This window comes from Onychostoma macrolepis, chromosome 10 (genome assembly GCF_012432095.1).
Source record: "Onychostoma macrolepis isolate SWU-2019 chromosome 10, ASM1243209v1, whole genome shotgun sequence".
Classification (NCBI taxonomy): Eukaryota; Metazoa; Chordata; class Actinopteri; order Cypriniformes; family Cyprinidae; genus Onychostoma; species Onychostoma macrolepis.
In genome coordinates, this window is record NC_081164.1 from 24,256,306 (window position 1) to 24,279,376 (window position 23,071).

At 36.3% G+C, this 23,071-nt stretch overlaps 1 protein-coding gene across 3 annotated transcripts in view; it reads right to left on the bottom strand.

The window, feature by feature from the left end:
* LOC131547948 (seizure 6-like protein) overlaps positions 1 to 23,071 on the bottom strand; it is a 57,277-nt gene that overhangs the window by 28,883 nt on the left and 5,323 nt on the right. Inside the window, exon 3 of one of the 3 annotated variants that reach the window (XM_058788745.1) lies at positions 19,784 to 20,144. In XM_058788745.1, coding sequence (XP_058644728.1) covers positions 19,784 to 19,865 — 82 coding nt within the window. In that variant the 5' untranslated portion in view covers positions 19,866 to 20,144. Of the gene's footprint in view, positions 1 to 18,050; positions 18,188 to 18,250; positions 18,342 to 19,783; positions 20,145 to 23,071 lie in introns of those variants that run through there. The other 2 variants (XM_058788747.1, XM_058788746.1) reach the window with 2 other exon arrangements.

A 23,071-nucleotide genomic window follows, 5' to 3' on the forward strand; every position in this document is an offset into this window, starting at 1 on the left:
CCGTTCTAAACTTCTAAAGGGGGTTTCTAGCTGCTTTTTTTTTTCTGGTTTCTGCTTTTTGGTTTTCATAGAACCATGTATATACCACATATACATATGCATGTAAAAAAAAAAAAAAAGTACAATTAAAACTGTGGATGTCTAAATGTTGTTTTTAATTGCTGTATCCCTTACAAAAAGAACCATAGTATTACCATCATACAATCGTAGTAATACTGTAGCCTAGTAAAGTTAAACCTTGGAAATGATGTCTTAGCAACTAACTGAAATGAAATAAGTTGAAGTAAAATTACTAAAACTAAGATTTAAAAAATACGTTTAAGCGTAATGAAAAAACTAAGAAAAATTAAAACAAAAAAAAAAGTTAATTGGGAAATATTAATAAATACTATATATAGTATATAAACAAATTAAAAATAACAGTATTTATCAAAATACCATAGTATTTCACCATGGTATGGACATGATATACAGTATATATATATATATATATATTCTTTTCACACAGTACCATACCATGGTATAATAAATATATAAATAACATGGTAACTCCACTGGTCTTTTTAAAGGGTTCCTATCATTAGAAAGCAAATGCACAGAAGCTTGTGCAACACGTGCATCAATATAAATAATCTAAAAGGGTTTTGTGAAATATGACAGCATGGTTAAAAACATCCAGTGTTCCTCCAGCTGAACTCCTCGTCTCTCTAACAAACCCTATTGCAGGCCTTTCGTCTGTTGAAATCCAGGAATATAATTCCTCTCAGCAGCATCTTTTGACATTCAAACAGAGGTGAAAGAGGGCCAATCACGCGGCACAATGCTCTATTCACCAGCAGCGCTTGACAAGAGGAAGATCCCGACCAATCTGGATCAGCAAGAACCCTGAGATCCTGTCAACTGTGTACAAACGCTTGATGGTTCCTATCCCGCCTCCCTTTGTGTGTCTGGATCAAATCCAAAAGCTGTTCGGAGCGAATATGCCAAAATCAAAATAGAGGCATTCAGTTGTCATAATTGCAGCCTAGAGAGCAGTTGGAGGATTTTCAGTTAGACGCTGTTGCCTCAACAACCTGGAGAGATTTACCAAGCGTTCTCTGCTGTTGATAAAGCAGAGTTTATTTACCTCCGCCAGACAGTTACGTCTTTATCAGGATGCTGCTAAAAGCCAGCAGCGATAGAGAGCAACAGCAGAGCTCCAGAAGTAAAAATCCTATTCATTTTCTTTTAGCAATAATGTATAATCCGATATAGACAGGCCTTCCACGAGCTCTGAGGTTAAGCTTCTGTAGAAGCCTGAATTCAAAAGAATTCAACTTTCAATTCAACTTTTTAAAATCACGTTTATTAGCAGAATTTACAAGAAGTCACTGTTACCATGGAAACAAAAACTGCAGCAATAGATGCAGCTATATTTCAAACTAGTATTTTGCAAAAAGGTTTTACATTTTATTTTATATCTGTGTAGAGTATATAAACACTATTTAGGCTAGCTATTAAACTATTGCTAATGTTCAAAAATTTGGGACCAATTTTTACAAAAGACATCAATATTTTTATTAAGCAAAAAAAGCATTTAACTGATCAAAAGTGACATTTACAGATTTCTGAGCCAAATAAATGCTGTTCTTTTGAACTTTCTATTTATTAAAAATCCCCCCCAAAAAGTTTAATGTTTTTCACAAAAATATTAAGCATAATAATAATAATAATAATAATAATAATGAGAAATGTTTCTTGAGCAGCAAATCAGCATATTAGAATAGGATCATGTGTTATTTTTTTGTACCATAATTTACAGTCAATTGTAATGCTTCATGGGATGAGTTGATTCCCCTTTAAAGAATTCAAATGGAAAATAAATAAATAAAATAAAACTGCACAACTTTATCATAACTTTAACTAACCACCAGCAGTCCAATTTAAGCATAAATTAAATCTTTCTTTTCAAAGCAATGCATATGAGGTGAATTACAGAATATAAATTATGGAATATATTGCCTGCCACAATTAACATTGTTGATGCGTGAAGTCAAAGTTTGCATTGTTGTGATTCAGCGGGGAGCAGTTTGGTTTGCTTCAAGGTTTCCGAGTATTTAATTGAAAGCCCTGTGGCGAAAATGAATGGGAAAAAAACACTTCCGGAACCCAAGAAAGTGGGCGGTCATAGTACAAGAAAGGGCATTAAAATAAGCTCCAAATGACTTGGTTTGACTGAACTGATAAACATGCTCTCGCAGAGCTTCCCACACACTTCCACATCTCCCCCGTCTACACGGCATCCCATTATCACCGTTTAGTGCTGTGACTGCGTGCTGACTCATTAAAGGTGTCAATGATCCCACCATAGAGAAAAAGAGTAACAGAGTGGTTGTGAAAGGAGGGATTGCGTGAGATAAAGAGGGCGGTGGGTGAGGATGGGCGAGAGAGAGAGAGAGAGAGACTGTGTGTTTCTGGGCAGAGCAGATAAAGGCCACCGCCATTGGCTGTATGGATGCGGGGAAGAATTGCACGCTTGTCAAGGATTGAACGCATGGCTGAATAGAGAAACATATAACTAACCTTGACTTTTCAATCTCCACATTTGTCTGCTTTTATGCCCTTCCTCTTTCCACCGCCGGTGACATTCCCGACGCACTTTACAGCTGACAAACAGACAATTACTGTAACCGTAAATTCCTGGCGGCGCATTCCCGTCCGATCATATCCAGTCGCTGTGGAAAAGCACCGCGTGTGAAGGCTACGGTGCTTATAATGACTACAAAACTTCACACATATTGGGGGAAAATTAGCTCAATAGCTGTCTGTGAGAATTATAAACCTCAGGGCAAAGAAACACAAGTGTTTAACATAAACAGAAGCAGGCGGTGATCACAATCATCAACCTTAAAGCTCAATCGGTTGCTCGCGGAGCCACGCTGAGCATTGTGGGAGGTCTGCAGTACAGTAAAGATCCCTGCCCTCCCACAGGAGAGCCACTATCACCACTCACCATTAATATCTGATGCTGCAGGCCTATTTTAAAGACTGTCAGAGTTTGCTAAAGAAATCTTACTAAGGTTGCACAATATATTGATTTTTTAAAATTATAATAGCGCCGCAGACAAAAAAAGACTAGGGAGCTTTTGGCTCCTGAAATGAAACATTTAAGAGTCAAACGACTTTATCATATTATTAGACAAATTACTGAATTGCTAAAAATAGTTGTTAAGAAGCAGTTCATTGAGTGCATAACTTCTTACTTTAGCTTTTAAAAGCAGCTAGCAGCAACATTTTACGTAGACTTCACCTATTTAAAGTTATATAATGGAGGTTTTATAGTTATAAAATGTTATATTTATTTATAAATCATTTATAATTTAAATTATACTTAAGAAATACTACACAAATGCTACACATATTTCATTACAAATGATATTATTACTTATTTAAATAAATATAAATCATATTGATGCAAATATATAGGCCTAAATATAGATGCAAAGTTTGTGCCATTAAAAACACTATTGGAAAACATGAAACCCTCTTTTTTTAGGATTCTTTTATGTAAGTAAATTCAAAAGAACAGCATTTATCTGAAATATAAATCTTTTGTACTTCACTAAATACTATATTTAATTATAAATATTAATATATATATTATACAACCCTAATTCCGGAAGCTCATTTCAAATTTGATGCCTGCTACAGGTCTCAAAAAAGTTGGCACGGGGGCAACAAAGGGCTGAAAAAGCAAGAAATTTTGAAAAGATTCAGCTGGGAGAACATCTAGCAACTAATTAAGTTAATTGACATCAGGTCTGTAACATGATTAGCTATAAAAGGGATGTCTTAGAGAGGCAGAGTCTCTCAGAAGTAAAGATGGGCAGAGGCTCTCCAATCTGTGAAAGAGTGCGTAAAAAGATTGTGGAATACTTTAAAAACATCGTTCCTCAACGTCAAATTGCAAAGGCATTGCGAATCTCATCATCTACAGTGCATAACATCATCAAAAGATTCAGAGAAACTGGAGAAATCTCTGTGCGTAAGGGACAAGGCCGAAGACCTTTGTTGGATGCCCGTGGTCTTCGGGCCCTCAGACGACACTGCATCACTCATCGACATGATTCTGTCATTGACATTACTAAATGGGCCCAGGAATACTTCCAGAAACCACTGTCAGTAAACACAATCCGCTGTGCCATCTGCAGATGCCAACTAAAGCTCTATCATGCAAAAAGGAAGCCATACTGTATGTGAATATGGTCCAGAAGCGCCGTCGTGTCCTGTGGGCCAAGGCTCATTTAAAATGGACTGTTTCAAAGTGGAAAAGTGTTCTATGGTCAGACGAGTCCAAATTTGAAATTCTTGTTGGAAATCACGGACGCCGTGTCCTCCGGGCTAAAGAAGAGGGAGACCTTCCAGCGTGTTATCAGCATTCAGTTCAAAAGCCAGCATCTCTGATGGTATGGGGGTGCATAAGTGCATACGGTATGGGCAGCTTGCATGTTTTGGAAGGCACTATGAATGCTGAAAGGTATATAAAGGTTTTAGAGCAACAGATGCTCCCCTCCAGACGACGTGTATTTCAGCAGGACAATGCAGAACCACGTACTGCAGCTATTACAACAGCATGGCTTCGTAGTAGAAGAGTCTGGGTGCTGAATCGGCCTGCCTGCAGTCCAGATCTTTCACCTATAGAGAACATTTGGCACATCATTAAACGAAAAATACATCAAAGATGACCACAAACTCTTCAGCAGCTGGAAACCTATATCAGGCAAGAATGGGACCAAATTCCAACACCAAAACTCCAGAAACTCATAACCTCGATGCCCAGACATCTTCAAACTGTTTTGAAAAGTAGAGGAGATGCTACACCATGGTAAACATGCCCCCGTCCCAACTATTTTGAGACCTGTAGCAGGCATCAAATTTGAAATGAGCTCATTTTGTGCATACAATTTTAATATAGGCTCATGTGATTTGAAAGTCTTTTAGTTTTCATTTTATTCAAATAAAAAAAAAAACGTCCCAACATTTCTGGAATTCGGGTTGTACAAGACTAATAAATCATTTTTAAATTAATTAAATATAAATTATTAGATATATGAGGAAAACACTTACACTCTTTAAAAACACATGTGGAAACCATGATACACTCTTTTTTTCCAGGATTCCTTGATGAATATAAAGGATTTTACTAAAATAGCTAAAACTTAAATAAAATTAATTGAAAACTATATAGACATAAATAAAATTAACAAAAAACTAAAAATAAACAAAAACACAAAAATAAATAAAAATGCAAAACACAACAAAATGACCAAAATCAAAATTAAAAAACAGAAATTAAAATAAAAACTCATACAAAATATTAATAAAAACTATATCTCAATTATACAAAATAACACTGCTTTACAGTCATTTTTGATTAATTTAATGTGCTAAATAGAAGTATTAATTTCTTTAAAAAAAAAAAAAATCATATTAACCCTGAACGTTTGAATGGTTATCCCGATCTCACAGCAATTCGTACATGTTTGACAAAGTTGCTAATTGAAACAAATTCAATTCATGTTTTGTGAAAAATCATACGCATTTTATGAGGTGGCAAGGAATTCATATGAAGGACCGCACCTAACCCCGCCCATCACAGTTAACCATCACAGGTGAGGTCGAGTGTGTACGAATTAGCCATCTCGTAAAATACGTACAAATTGGCTGTAAAACAGCATTGGTAAAGAATATTTCAGGAGGGACACAAGTCAAATCTAGAGATCAGAATATCACAGACAGTGTGTCTGAAATCACATACTGTCTGAGTAGGTACTACATTTGAATTTGTACTTACTCTGCGACCGTTAAAAAAGCATGTTCTATATTGTATGAATATAGTATGAATGAAATTTGGATGTACATTTGGCGTACTGTTTTCCGCATACTATATAGCCGGGAAGTATTTAATTTCAGACACAGCAAGAGTCTTGGAAATGAGCTGGCAAATGACACCCTACCAACCACTCAGAACACCAGAGCAACCACAGCATCTCGCTAAAACCAATCAGCACACCTTATAGCCGTGCATTGGCAACCACTTCAACACAATATTTTTCCAAACAATACCTCAGAAGGGCAGCATATTAATTATATCTGAACTATTGACTCAAGCTCACATTCCAGCATTAATTAATCTAAATTCTCATTCTCCACATCTACATGACGGCAGCCATATTCCCAAGGGATCGCTGGCCCGGCTCACTAATTTGAACACCTGCCTCATTAGCGATGGCGCTCGGCCCTGAGCTCAATGCCGGTTACAGCGGCTATTACTGGAACCTCACACCACAGGGATAGAGACAAAGAAGAGCAGGAACCAGAAATAATGATTTTTTTTCCAGTGGAAGCTAATGAGAGCAGCACAGACACTGGGTCGATGTCTCGGGACAGTTCCTACACGCCCCCATCGGGTCAGTCGAGCCCTCGAGATCCAACGCTGAACTGGAGCAGCCATTGATTGTGTTGGGATGAGCCACATGACACATCATGTCTGTTTAAAGTGCTGCCCAATGCACCATGGATACAATATTAAACCAATGAACTACCACGCGAACATCCTTATCATCTGTTGCGAGTCTGTAAACATGTACAAATTACATCAAGAGTCTTGGACAAACGCCTGGTGACGGTACGATCAAATTGCTGGTGACTGCACAGCTCTAGATTGACTCAGCCGTCCGTCGATGTGGAAAATAAGAGCTGTCAATCCTGATCCAGTATAGATGGCATGTTCACCCAGCATGTAAAGCTTTTCAGTACAAATCAACTCGTCTGTAATAAGATGGGTGAAAGACTTGGCATCAAAATGGTACAATTTAGACATTTACTGAGCTTATTTTCAGTTACTTTAAGGTAAAGTGTATAATTTTAATGTAAGCATTTTTCCTATTCAAATATAATATGCAAATCAACTATATAAGTAAGCATTCATGAGTTGGCAATGAACAATGACAACCAATTTTGCTCTTGTGATGTATTTCTGAGTGAAATGGCATATTCACTTAAAAAATGTAGTTTCATACTACACCAAAAAAAATTTGGTGTAGCAACAATTTTCAAATTGCTAGTACATTTCACAAACAATTACAAAGAAATGGCCAGCAACACACTGAAAAAAAATACAAAAAAATAAAATGAATAAAATAAATAAAATATACTCCAATAATCTTATAATAATAATTGTATATGCATTTTTTTAAATTAAAGAGTTAGTTTTTAAAAAAAATCTTTTTTAAAAACTTTTAAACAAGGCTTTGTCAAGCCAACATGAAATTTGATGATATTTGCTTTTCTTAAGCAAGTATGCTGGTTACAATTATAATTGCAATTCTGCATCCTGTTTGCTACCTCAATTCAAATACAGTTTAGTTTCAGGTATTAAATTGGAATTCAATTCAGTTCTGAATGACGCACAACCTGGTTTCATACTAGAATGGGACCAGAAGGCAAGTTTAAACTGCATTAAGAAAATAAATGTAAATCATTCAATAACCCAGGCTTTAAATTGATTTAGAAGTTGTTTGTGACAATTTACACGAATTACCATAATATTAAATGGCTTATATTCTTTAAAAAAAGTGCAAAAACACGGCACAATATACCATTGGTAATATGAACAAATCCTCTGTATTGACTTTTCAACTGTGTTTACCCATATTTTGAATTATGCTTTGCATTGCGTCGTGTTGTGTTTAAGGGCTGAAGGAAACATCCGTAACGGAAAAGATCCTGCATTTTCTGCCAGGACATTTATAGTTTTTCAACAGATTTTTTCTTACAGTGTAGTTGTTCTTTCAGCATATTAAATTAGGACAGGAGAAAGTATTTAAAAAAATTCAATTCTATTAAAGAACATCAGAACAGTAAACCGTCTCATCGTCTCCATGGTGCCTTTATAGGGAACTCATCCATTCTTGGATGTTCTAGGGGCCGGAATCTATTTCCTCCAGGAAGGCGAGGCAGATGGCATCTTCTGCCCGCTCGTAATTCGAGCGTCTCTGAGCATCTGCACAGGTGTGCGTCGTCTACACAGGCAGCTGTCCTGCTCCTCTCTCTCCTCTCACCCTCCATCCTTCCCTCTGTCCTCTGCCTTTAATCTCTGCGCTCCTCCCTCAACATTCTGACCTTTGCTTTGGTTTTATTTGTGTTATTTTGGGACGCTATGTTCCTCAAAGCCAAGGTGAAACGAACAACGTTTCTACGATACCACGAGTGTGTGATTAACCACTTCTCTGGAGAACAAAGGGTGACAATACATCAAAGGGCCGTATCCTCTCCATTTTCCCTCTCCTGCCTTCATTTAACTTACAAAGTCTACACAGGGATCAAAAAGATCAAGAAGAACGATAGAATAATCTCTCTCTGGGCATCAGCCCACAAAAACACACAGATCCCTCACAAACTTCTGTCAATGTTCAGAATAGCAGATTATCATACTTCCATTTCTTTACAGTAAACTACCACTCAAACATCTGGGTCAGTAAGAAATTAATACTTTTAATCAGCAAGGACTCATTAAGTTGATCAAAATTGACAGTAAAGACATTTTAAATGTTACAAATATATCTATATCAAATGAATGCTGCTCTATTCATTAAATCATTCGTTTCCACAAAAAATATAAAGCAGCACTAGGGTTTTCAGCATTGTTAATAATAAGAAATGTTTCTTGAGCTCAAATCTGCATATTAGAATGTTTTCTGAAGGATCATGTGACACTGAAAACTGGAGAAACGATGCTGAAAATTCAGCTTTGCATCACAGGAATAAATTACATTTTAAAATATATTCAATTAGAAAACAGTTATTTGAAATTCTAAAAATATTTCACAGTATATATATATATATATATATATTTTTTTTTTATTTTTTTTTTTTGGGATAAAATAAATGCAGTCACATGATCTCATTATTTTGCTTGTTTCACTCAATGACACTCATATGACATCCAGTTATCATCTTGGAAATATTTACAATCATTTTTCCCCCTTTAATTCAGTTTAAAGAGTTTAAAATTTTATAAAAATGAAAAAGCGAAAAACAGCTGGATTAATATAATATAAAATCTATAAATTCAATTGGAAAATGAAGTTGAGTGCATTGCATTATGGGATTAAGTATTTCACGTTGTGTGCTCTAGTTGACTCAGGCAAATGTAGTATCATCCAGATGTTCCATGCATACAGAAATTCACATAACGTACAGTATAATAGCATGCATACTACTTATTTTCATGAATGTAATTTGTATGCAACTTCAAAACCAACCCACAGATAATGGCCTTTGAGATTCTTCCCCATCTAACCTGAATATCGTTGGCAGTTTTTTCATGGCAATGTCACATTTGGCTTATTCACTGCGTACTTTTCTTTGTAAAGCTACTTTGGACCAATTTCAATAGAAAAAGTGCTCTACTAATAAAACAGAATTGAACTGAACTGAATTCCACTCTTGTTTTCCCAAAGATTTCCTGTGTTGATATTCCTATCACCATGACAACCTATCTTAAAAGCCCTCTCCATTTACAATTAATGCGGTTGTCCTTTAAAACATTTATTTGTTGATTTATTTATACTTTATGCTACCCAGAGGAAACCCGCCGTATGTCTAAAAATCAAAGCGCTTGTCATCTACACACAGATCCTGTGACAGTGAGGAGGTTTCATAAGCGTGAAAAAGTTTGATGGATGCAAGACGGAAAAAAGGCTATAAAAATGAGTGTTTTTCTCTTTTTTCCCCCTCTTCTCCATGCCTTGACTCCTCCATCTTCTGTTCCATGCATGAACGGGAGGCAGTCTGGAGTGTGAGTGGTGTTTCAATGACTGTTGCCCACAGAGAGGCACTAAAGTGTGCAGCCCTGCCAAGAACCCTCCAACCGATCGCTCATTCACACGCTCAAAAGGCCTGGATCCGACCGCAGCCGAGACTGCACAGGCAGAAAACACCCGGCCACCCATTTTAACACAGCCCTCGGGACGCCTTACATCACACGCTAACAATAAAGCACCATGGTACTGCCATGCTTTTTATCATGGTAATACCATCACTAAAAAACAGAAGCACAAAAGACTATTACAATATAAAAAATATTTTTCCTAACAAAGTACCTTGGCAATACAGTGATGGAATCAGATGGTAAAGCCATGGAACTTTGATGTAAACCATGGTACCGCAGTATTTACATGGTACTCCAAGGTACTTCTGTGGTATCAGATAATACATTTCTTGTGATAAAACCACATTATTCTAAGAAGTACCTTAAAATAGCCAGTAAATACTCTTGTACTCTTGTAAGGAAAAATACCATGTTTTTGATAACATGGTACCACTGTAATACCATGATTTTTATACACAGCTTTTTGGTTATGGCCTTAGAAAAAGTATGTGGTGGCACCATGGTACATTGACTGTATCAGATGGTAATACTATGGAAACATTTACCATAACTTCCAAGACTGACCTTTTACATTTCCAAATACCATGACTTTTTTTTTTTAAATGTGGTACCAGTGCTATGATATTCATAAAAGCACCTTGTTGTAGTACCATGTAAATACCATGGTATTTTTACCTGTTACCATCACCATATCATGGTACCACCACATTTTTAAGGAAATCTTTATGGAATGTTTTATGGATATTTACCATGGTAATACCATTTTTGATATGGTAACATGATTAATACCATTGTTTTATGAATATTTACCATGGTGATACAATGTTTTTAATTTGGTAACATGATAATACGATGATTTTTCTGGTTATAACTTACATAAAGTACTGTGGCGGTACTATGGCACATCTGATAACACTATGGTACTTTGAAACACTTGCCACAACTTCCAAGAATACCATGGTACCTTTCAAAAACACCATGGCGGTATACTATGGTACTTTTTTGCAAATGTACCAGATGATACAATTTTTGGACATGACAGTATAATGAAATTGCTTGCAGTACAATATAAACACAATGGTACTTTCATCTGATACCATCCCTGTACCGTGGTACCAATATGGTTTTACAAATATTTACCAGATGAGGTAACATGGTAATACAAGAGTTTTTTTTATTGTTATGTACTTTGCAAAAACTACTGTGGCATAAGAGTAATGCATCAGATACTAATAATATAGTTACAATAATACCCTGGTAATACCATGTTACGTGTCTAAAATGGCATACCATGGCATATTATTAAGTAGTAAGTTCCCTGGTATATATCAAAAGTACCATGGCACCTCCACAGTAGGCTTTAAGGGCATTAAAGCTCTTCAGCCACATTAATTCCCATCTACAAAAGCAGCAGGCGCGAGACCTTATCACATTCAGAAATGATTCAGATCTAAACGTCTGAAATTACATTAATTCTGAGGCTCTTTCTAAAGCTGTCTTCATGCCCCGAAAAAGTCATTTCCATAATAGCTGTAAAATGAAGTTTCAGCACTGAATCGACTCTCTCCACCTGCTGGGACTGTCCGTCTGCATTAGCGGCTGACAGCGCTCGCAAGCACAGGATGAACAAACCCGACAGCTGAAGGTGTGTGAAACATCGAGCTAAAACGTTAAGGCAAACACTCGCTCTCAAATGTCACCGTGGAGACGGGGGAGCTGACGGCAATGCTTTGACTGCATTTCTCACCTCGTCTCGATGTGCTAAACGCGCCCGGGCTCAGGTGAAGGCAGTCGCTTGCGTGCAGCTCTCAAATCAGAGAAACAGGTTGGGACGTTTCAAAACATGCAACCTGTCAGCCGCCGCTTTGAAGCAAAGGGAAGCTGAAATATTAAGCATGTAAAATGCTCCGCGGAAATTGAGGTGTCATGAGCCTGACAGATGGTGCATGCTTTGCACCAACCGTTCCATCTGGCTGAAGTGACACCGTCATATTCAGAGGCTTAGATTCATCATGGAGCGTCTTCAAAGTTCAGCGCTGACGTTCTGAATCGCTCATTCACATGCATCATTAGAGCTGTAGCTGCGTTAGGAGCGATTATGAGGGGCTGTGTTCTGTTCCTCGACAATATCCTGCTTTTTAATCTCTTTAAAAGGCGTCTGTTGGTAACAGTAAACATTTAGATGCTTGAGGAGCCTTATTCTCCTGTCTTGACAGTCTTATTGCTTTTCTTTTAACAGCAGAGCACATGAAAGGAGGGAACAATCAAAAACCAGGCTCAAACTCACATTTCCCATTTAAGCACCATGGCTCAATGTGAGGGAGCAAATGTCCTTCAAGGAATAGTTCACCCAAAAATGAAAATTTGCTGAGAATGTACTCACCCTCAGGCCATTCAAGATGAAAAAGAGTTAGTTTCTTCATGGAGATGTGGAGAAATTTATCATTGATCAGTGAATGGGTGCCATCCAAACAGCTGATTAAAACATCACAATAATCCACAAGTGATCCACACCACTCCAGTCCATCAACTGATGTCTTGCGAGGGAAAAATCGGCATGTTTTAAAGAATAAATCCAGAATTAAGAAGGTTTTAACTTCAAACAGATTGTGAAAACAGTCCAAATCAGTTCTAAACAAATATGTTGATGGATTTTGATGTGAGAGGATAACAGGGGATGCACTTTTTCATTGGACAAAGCATTATTATGGATTTCGCCCCAAAACCAATGGTTTAAAGTTAATTCAACTTCATGGTGAATTTGTTTCTTATAAGCACACAGCTTTTCACTTTACAAGACATTAACTGATGGACTGGAGTGGTGTGGATTATTGTGATGTTTTTATCAGCTGTTTGGACTCTCATTCTGATGGCACCCATTCACTGCAGAGGATCCATTGGTGAGCAAGTGACGCAATGCTACATTTCTCCAAATTTTTTCCAATGGAAAACAACCTCATCTTCATCTCGGAGGGCCTGAGCGTGAGTACATTTTCAGCAAATTTTCATTTTTGAGAAAACTATTACTTAAAACTCCATGAAATGGTGGTTGCAACCCAACGTGATTAATGTTCTGAGTCAACGGTTTTTGTCACGACATGCACTGAATCCTTTAAAATAAGACTAGGACCATTTATTATGAAAGTCAGGTTGATTTTGATTTCATGTTAACTTTAATACTTCCTTTCAGAGTCTTCTGCATGTCAGAGTAAACATTTTAGAGCATCTAATGACCCCTGAAATAAATCCAGTCAGTGCAACTAAACACAAAACACGCACTAATATATTTTCTTTTCAGGGCACTGGTAAAGATGAGCCGATCCTTTGGGCCGTTCATTAGTTTTGTCAGATTCACTCGACCAATGCGTTCAGTCAGGGCTGATTAACACTGCCTGATAATTTCATTAACACTCTGAGGCAACAGATGCTCGGCTGTGAAACTCTTGTGTCAGGATGTTTATGCTAAACTGTTTCCTCACGTTTTCATCGGGAAATGTTAAAGAGGGCCTTAATTTGTCTTTTCGTTTGACAGCCTTTTGCTGCCTACCTGATAAGCGAGTGTAATGGGCAAAAGCTCAGAGCTGGTAACCAGTAGGTTGATGGGTTGATCCCAGCAAGAAGAAACGCATCCATATTTTGCCCTTCAGCAAAACACAGATTGCTAAAGGGGGACTGAACCTGAAACTAGACCTAGAGCAGTGTTTGCCAGTGCAAAATTCTACTTTTTTCATAGGTTGCTGGTTAAACACTAACACAAATGTGACCCTGGACCACAAAACCAGTCATATTTGTCGCAATAGCCAAAAATACATAGTATGGGTCAAAATGATCGATTTTTCATTTATGCCAAAAATCATTAGGATATTAAGTAAAGATCATGTTCCATGAAGATATTTTGTAAATTTCTTACCGTAAATGTATCAAAACTTTTGATTAGTAATATGCATTGCTAAGAACTTAATTTGGACAACTTTAAAGGCGATTTTCTCAGTATTTCGATTTTTTGCACCCTCAGATTCCAGATTTTCAAATAGTTGTATCTCAGCCAAATATTGTCCGATCCTAACAAACCATACATCAATGGAAAGCTTATTTATTCAGCTTTCAGAAGATGTATACACCTCAATTTCGAAAAATTGACACTTAAGACTGGTTTTGTCAAGCGTCACAAATGACAAATGCAACACTGTTTCTGGCAGCTACCACATAAGGTTAAGGGAGGAATTGTAACTAGTGATGAATTATGAATTGTATGACTGAATAAAAAAACACTTTAATAATCAGACTTTTAAAGAATTTATATTTTAATTTATATTTTAATTAAAAGGATTTTAGTAAAAATAATTTCTTAAAATTATAACACACTATATACCAAGACAGCTAAAATAATTAGTACTATATAAATGTGGAAATACATGCATTAATATTATTCCTTAATATATATATATATATATATATATATATATATATATATATATATATATATATATATATATACATACACATTTATAAAATATAATTTATAAACATTTACAAACATTTCTTATTATTATCAATGCTGAAAACAGCTGTGCTGCTTAATATTTTTGTGGATACCATAATGCATTTTTTTTCAGGATTATTTAATAAATAGAAAGTTCAAAAGAACAGCATTTATTTGAAATGGTAAACTTTTGTAATAATATAAAATGTCTTTACTGTCACTTAATTAGCTTGTAATGCATAAAGCATCTCCTAAAACCACCACTTGCACTCTTTAGGTTGTCCACATCTCATCTACCTTTACTCTTTCCCCACAATCCTTCCCTCACAGCTACAAATCTTGTCTTTTTTTTTTGTGCCGTAGGACACGAGTGTTCAAAGGAAACCCGAGAAAGTCTCACCAATTCCCAGTGACTAGAGAATCCTCTGCGTGAACGATGAGGAGGTGCTGAGCCGCTGAGTTGGACTCCAGGCGCTGAAGAGAAGCTGTCAGTCGCCCTCCCGTCAGCAAACCTCCAGGGCATCAGATGCAAACCTCTCATTCAGAGGAAACTACAACGGAAAGCACTTTCCAAGATCCACTGTACGTGCACAGGCCAGCAGCCCATGGTATAGAGCTACAGGATAGCAGATATTACGCAAGCTGCCCTACTGTCAGAGCTTATAAAATGGCAGTGATCTTGCATACAACACCATATTCTGATGTAGACAGAAATCTTAAGAGCTTATTGCTATTTTTAACACACCACATGCTTAATTGAAATAATACCATAATGCCAGCCAACAAATTACGCTAGAGATATTACCTAACGCTTATATTTACAGAACATGCAACGTTCAATGGATCTACATCAGCGTTTGTTTTCATATCCGATTAGGGAAATATGATATTAGCCAAACAAACAACTGGTGATGGATTCAGAACCAGACAGAAGCCCATCGTATCCTGAATCAACAAACCCACACAGGTACAATCAAATGAGTCATTCTATAAAACGGGTGCCTTTTTCTTTATTCTTTTTTTTCCATCTTTTAAAATCAATTTATTTTGTCATACTTTGTTAAATATTTAATTAAAAAATATTTGTATTTTTATAAATGTATAATATAATTCATTACCTTATTGAAAAATGTATTGTAGTTATATTAAACATTGATTAAATTAATGAAAATTATTTTATAATAAGTGGTAAGAGCTACCATACAATATTTGGGGCTGGCTAGATATGAAATATGAATTGTAAAAAAAAAAAAGGGAAAAAAAGTAAATAAATAAACTTCAATAATCAGTTAAGTATGTAGTTTTAGACTTTTTTTAACCAATATATATTTTAGAAAAAGTGATTAAAAACATTCCTTAAAATTATATTAAATAAATAATTTTTATGTAATTTATATAAATATAATTTTAGAAATGTACAATGTAATTTTTACTATACTTATACAAATATTCACGTTTCTTTAATTACTTGTGTACTATATAAAAAAACCATGGTAATGAGGCCTGCTAAACAAAAACATAACAAGAAGCAATAACAGAAAATGCCTATAATTATCCATACACTCATAAAAATAAAGATTCTTTATTGGCATTTATTATATTCTATGTGGTTCCATCTAGTGGAAAACGGTTCTTTAGATTATTTTTAAAAAAGGTTCTTTTAAGAACTGTTCACTGAAAGGTTCTTTGGGGAACCTAAAGGGTCCTTATGACGTCGCTGTGAAATCCCCTTATTTTTAAGAGTGTAATAAGAGTCCTTCTTTACATGTTAATGAGTCAAAAGACACTTTTTACATTTTGTAGAATGAACCAATGTTCAGGTCTCCATAAATCCACAGCAAAGGACACATATTTAAGCCTGTAGTCCTCTGAGAGCACATCTCATGCACTTGTTTTAGTTCCTATCAGACATTTCTGCAGGACATTCTTGCCCTTTCTATTCTGATTTGGCTTTGTGTATCAGAAACTACGGAGAGCTGCGGAGAAAGACGGGAAGTGATGTGATGGGAAGAGAAGGACAAATTCCAGATGAGTGAGTTTCAGAAGGTGCAGAACAGACAGTCTGTCACCTAGAGAGTTCTGGCCCTGTGAAAATAACACTGACAGCTCCGCCAGAATAGTCGATCTGATTTTTGGGAGAGCTACTGTGAATTTGCTTAAAACTTTGCAGGCGATAGTTATAGGATAATGAAGTCAAAAATGAGAAATTGCACTCTATGACTTTCTTTTCTCTGTGGAAGCAGAGCGTGAGTCCTATGACTGCTTTTATGGTGCTTTTGAAGCATGAAAGCCCTAGTTCCCATTCACTGTAATTGCATGGAAGAGAGCGACCAGCACAATTCTTCTACGAATGAAGGAACACCAAACACAATGACAGAGAGCAAATAGTGACATGAGAGAATTATTTCTTTAAAATATAACAATTTAGATTCATTTGTGACCCTGGACCACAAAACCAGTCTTAAGTCACTGGGGTATATTTGTAGCAATAGCCAAAAATACATTGTATGGGTCAAAATTATCCATTTTTCTTTTATGTCAAAAATCATTAGGATATTAAGTAAAGATCATGTTCCATGAAGATATTTTGTACATTTCTTACCGTAAATGTATCAAAACTTAATTTTTGATTAGTAATATGCATTGCTAAGAACTTAATTTGAACAACTTTAAAGGTGATTTTCTCAATATTTAGATTTTTTTGCACCCTCAGATTCCAGATTTTCAAATAGTTGTATCTCAGCCAAATATTGTCCGATCATAACAAACCATACATCAATGGAAAGCTTATTTATTATGTATAAATCTCAGTTTTGAAAAAGACTGGTTTTGTCGTCCAGGGTCACATTTGAGTGACAAAACAAAACTATTTCGTATATGGAAGGGCTCTATCATATCACCAGCAGTAAATAAAGACAGCTAGTGTAACTAAGATCTCATTCCTTTTAACCGGAACAGAGTGTGCCAAAACAAAGAGAACTCAATTATTATGGGACGTTATCCAAAGTGCACACAAGGGACATGATAACTTCTGTAATCTAACACTTCTAGTTATGGAAAGTGCTGGGTTCGGTACAAATTCAGTTCTATATTAAGTAATTAATCACTATAACAGATGTTGTCGATTTCCAGACAATTTCAACTCATCATTTGTAAACACAAACAATGCACTGTAATTGTGTTTAAAGTAATGCTCTTATGCTGTTTAATTCGAGTCATATTTTCCACTATGTAAATGAAACAAACAAACTCGGAAGCTATTTTGGAAATCTACAATTTAAATAACTGTACAGTTGCAAAGCAAATGTTTTTTGCCATTAAATTGCCATTTTGTTTCTTTACACATCATATTCTGTGCAAACAACACAATAATGCATGGTTAGAGATGTCAATCTGAACTGAATGGAAGACAACATTATAATGGAAGTCTACGGAGCAAGGAAAAACATTAAATATACCCACAAGACTTTTTTAAATATTATATATTATTACCATTCTTGCCTGTGTGGTTATCTAACATTCAACTCTCCTAAGGCCATGTAAAACTCGACAACCTAGCAACTTTAGCATGATACACATAAAGGAATGTAAACTACATGTAAAAACGTATTGATTGTAGCAAACCACACTCACATTATAAGATGCGCTCACAGTGACAGGTTATGCCTTCCTTTACAAGTAAAAAAATACAAAAATAAATAAATATTACAAAATATGACACTCGTGTTTCTCAATCCACACTACATGAAGTTTCAGAGGAAGGTTTTGTCTTAATTCTTGAGTTTATTTGCGTCAACATGGCGTTAATACGAGCGCTAAAACGCGAAACGTACCTGCGCATGTAGGTGTGTCTGCTTCGCTGTGATTGGCTGATCACGCTGTCAACGGAATAAAGCCCGCCTACGACGTTCATAACAGGTGCGCGAAAAACCTCAATGCGTCAAACCGATGAATACAAACAAATAATTACAAAACAGACACAGATATCACCGCTTTGAGTTAAATCTGGATAAAAATGAATTTAGAATCAGTCGAATTAATAAATAATAATAAAGCTGTAACTGCACCTCCGTTTGATCAAGGATAGTCGATGATAGAATAATTTCGACTAATATAGCTAATAAAACACAAACAGCAGTTTGTACTATTAACGACCTTATAAAATATCCGTTATTGTATTGTTGTAGTGATTATGTTTGAAACAATGTTTAACTCGCATATGTGAGTTTTTAAGGTTGCTCTATAGAAACAAATACATATAGGCTATATTGTTTATAGTTGCTTATAGTGTAGAAAATGCTGTTCCTTTAACCTGGAAACTGGAAACGTCCAATGGAGCTGGGATATGAATTTACATTGGACAGAAATAATCCAAACGCAGAGACGTGTCTTTTCCTTCTCATTTCAGAGGATAATAAACACATTTTTTTTTTTTTTTTTTTTTTTACTAGAGGACAGAATCGTGTTAAGGAGCCACATGCACTCGCGCATGTCCCGATTAAAGATGAGTTGCCCACGCGCGTGGAACTGAGCTAAATTTACACAGCAAGTGATTAAAGAGCTGCTCGGGGAAGAAAAACACGGGTGGATGAACCAACACAGTCGTTTGACTTCTTGTTCACGCATCTGCATGAATAATGCAACAGCATTGCATTTATTACACCAGGTCAGGGAGGGTGAGTGCTTATGTTTTGGGGAGGTGACACTTACTGAAATCAAACTGCTCCTGTTTCTCATGCGAGCGCACGATTTACAAAAGAAAGCATTTATTTTTATGGCAATCTTGCGCAAAGAAACTCATAATAGCGTAAAGGAAGCATGCTTATGAATGGAAAAGCACACATACACACGCATTAGCTGACAACAAACCAATGCATTTTCATGTCATTCCATGCACTTTCATTACAGTTAACGCGCAAGTCCAAAGGGTCCTTCTTGACACTGATTTAAGCACGATGTCTATGCATTAAATCTGATAAAATCGCATTCAGTTAGAATCTCGCAGCGTTTCTCTTTGTCCACACGCGTTATTATGCAGCAGATCCACACATAAGCATGTTTCTTCATTATTTCTGCCCTACTTTTGTCTTGAAAACAATTCTGGCAGCGCATGCACGAGCCAAACTGATCAAAACAGGCATGTTTGTCTCATACGATCTTGTCCGCAAACCTCACATGTCGCATCAGGGCGACTAAACTCAAATACTTGTGTTGCAACGAGTCTTTATCAAATAGGCTGTGCGTAATCATGATAAAAGTGAGGAGTGTGTTATTAAAGTTTCCAGGGCTCTTTCTGTTAAACAGCAGTGTCAGTGCATCAAAGACACAAGGGCATCTGAACGAATCAGTGCAGTAATGAACATTACCTTGGGTTGAGATCTCTCCCCATAGGATTCCCATCCAAACCATCAAGCCGACCAGCAGAGCATCACTTTGAACTCCCAGCATGTTAAAACACAGTCCAAAGGGGGTCCAGCCCAGAATAATCACAGATGCAGCGTTGAAGTCCACAGCAGAGCTGCTTGGTGTCAGAGACGTGGAGTTGAACTCACAGGCGGCGTGTGTGCATGAGCTCCTGTGTGTTCACAGCTCTGTGATGTCGGTTTGGTCTCTGTCTCCAGCTCTCTTCATCTCTTCTCTGCTGAACTCCGCAGTGTGTCTTCTCCTTCACTCACCCCTCCTCTCTCTCTCTCTCTCTCTGGTTTGTGTGTGTAAAAGTTGCTGATGCTGTGGGGAGAATATGCTTCTACAGTTTAAAATCTGAATCCAGAGAAATAGTGAATGCTTATTTGTTACTGATAGATAGATAGAATGAAAATAGTTTGATCTGAAATAAACACAAGCCCACCCTTTTTTTAACCAATCAGAAATTTTTTGAACTCATTTTTGAGAATGGTGTGACAACTTACCCCAGTGTGCATTTTACCATAAAGGTCATTTAAAACTCCCAGTGGAGAGGCTGGTCTCTACTTACATTACCAAATGTTTTTCCCAAATCAATCCACAGCGAAGCCCCATATGATATCATGCATGACTTCACCGGTCAAGGGAATTCATAGTCCAGTAACAGCGATAGTGTTTATCCCACACCTCTCATCTCAGGCTAAAAGACTCCTAGCCTGCACTAAGAAATGAGATAGACCTTGAGTTTGAGGTGCCGTGACCAGAGCAGACTGTTTCAAACAGATATGCCCGGCTACGAGAGAAGAGCTGGACAGAAAACATATAAAGACCTCCAGCGCACTTTGAGATATGTGATGCTTTGATGCACTTTTATTTCTTGTCGATCCAGTGGCCTGAGAAGAAAGTCATTTCTCTGAGAGCTTCATTTTCAAATGCTTGTTAGCTGGATCACAAGCTGCTTTGCGATAATCTTTGTTAATTACTTCTGAGTGAGTGTTCCAGAAGAGAAAGAGAAAACATTCATTGGGAGAAATTTGCTTAAAGGGATAGTTCACCCAAAAATGCACATTTACTGACAATGCACTCACCCTCAGGCTGTGCAAGATGAAGAGGAGTTTGTTTTTTCATCTAAACAGATTTGGAGAAATTTTGCATTACATCACTTGCTCACCAATGGATTCTCTGAATGTCAGAATGAGAGTCCAAACAGCTGATAAAAACATCACAATAATCCACACCACTCCAGTCCATCATTTAATGTCTTGTAAAGCGGAAAGCTGTGTGCTTATAAGAAACAAATTCACCATGAAGTTGTTTTAACTTTAAACCATTGGTTTTGGGGCGAAATCCATAATAATGCTTTGTCCAATGAAAAAGTGCATCCCCTGTTATCCTCTCACATCAAAATCCATCAACATATTTGTTTAGAGCTGATTTGGACTGTTTTCACAATCTGTTTGAAGGTAAAACCTTCTTAATTCTGGATTTATTCTTTAAAACATGCCGATTTTTCCTTGCAAGACATCAGTTGATGGACTGGAGTGGTGTGGATCACTTGTGGATTATTGTGATGTTTTTATCAGCTGTTTGGACTCTCATTCTGACGGCACCCATTCACTGCAGAGGATCCATTGGTGATGCAATGCTAAATTTCTCCAAATCTGTTCTGACGAAGAAACAAACTCATCACATTCTTTGAGTTCCTTTATAAAAAACTGTCATCATTTAATCACTTTCAAATCATTTCTTCTGTGCAACAAATGAATGATCTTCAATAAGGTACATTGAAGAATGTTTTTTGTTTTTCTTGTACAATGAAAGTCAATACACTGAGAAAAATGATTTTGTGGTGAAGTAAATACTACATAAAAACAAATGTAATTTCTACATTAAATAATTTAGTTCAGGCAATAATTAAAAATTAAAGTAAATTCTATATTTTTACTCAATTTAAGCTTGTAGAAATTAACGTTTGAACTTATAAGTATATTTTACTTAGAATTGTTTGTTATGTTTACAAGGATTCTTTAAGTTATGATCCCGTTTTTCCCATCATGCACTGGGGCAAATTTTTCACAGTTTTTGAGTTGTATTTACACTATTTTTTGCTTTTGTTGTTAGGTTTAGTAACTTATTGTTTTGTGACATCTGGAGTTCATTTTCTACTCAAAAATGACCCATTCATACTCAAACACTATTCACTGATTGTTACCGTCATTGTGTATGATGTACCAAGTATTGAGGTCTCTGTGTTAATTTGGGTAATAATTATATTGAGTGGACATATTAGTTTAAAAGGATAGCAAGCTGTCTACTTGCTTACTTACACGTTTATAAGTGAACCACATGCTTTAATAGTATGCTTTTTACCCCAGTGCTACATTGTTTAAGTTAATTTTATAAACCGTGACTGAGTGAAATGTAGTAGTGCAGTAAGCAGACCAATAGTTGAATATCTAAAATTAGTTAAAATGTTGTTTTGGTTCAACTCAATTATATTTTTTATATAAATGAGTTTAAATATTAAGTTAACACAACTTGAAATTACTTTGTAGATTATATCATGTTGCATGTTTTAAGTAAAGAATGTTGAGTGAACTCAAATATTTAAGTTCATATAACAAAGATTATCTTGTTTATTTTAAGTGAAATTGTTCCGAGTTGGGTTTACTTAAAAAGTGTGATGCAAAAATGGTGCATATATATATTTTAAGTAAATCTAACACATCAGTTTTACCAGTGTAGGTTCCAGTGTTGTTTGGGAGTAATAAAAGAGGAAAGAGCCTTTTGGTTGTCTAAACCTTTATATCTACAATCGACTGACTGTTTCTAAGGCTGTAAGATCACAGCTCAGTGTTGGCAGTGCCACTCAGCCTTACAGACTAATGAGGCATGACACATGATACATGTGTGGCTCATTGCCCATTGCCATAGTTAAAAGTCAGCTGCTGAATATAATGATGCGGTTGCATTTATCTTAGAACAGATAAAGTGAAACATATATGCATTGGCTGACTCTCATTCAAAGTGATGTTTTTTGTTTTTACTTCATGCATTCCCTGGCAACCAAACCCATGACCTTGGTGTTGCTAGCGCCACACTCTTCTCTTTAAGCTAGAGAAATGAAGAAAAAAGTGACTGACACTCTATTGACACTCTATAGAGGGGTCCCATCCCTCCCTTTCCTTGAGAAAATCTTAATTAGATCCGAGGAGGTCAAAGGATTATCTGTGATTTTCCACACTGTCTCC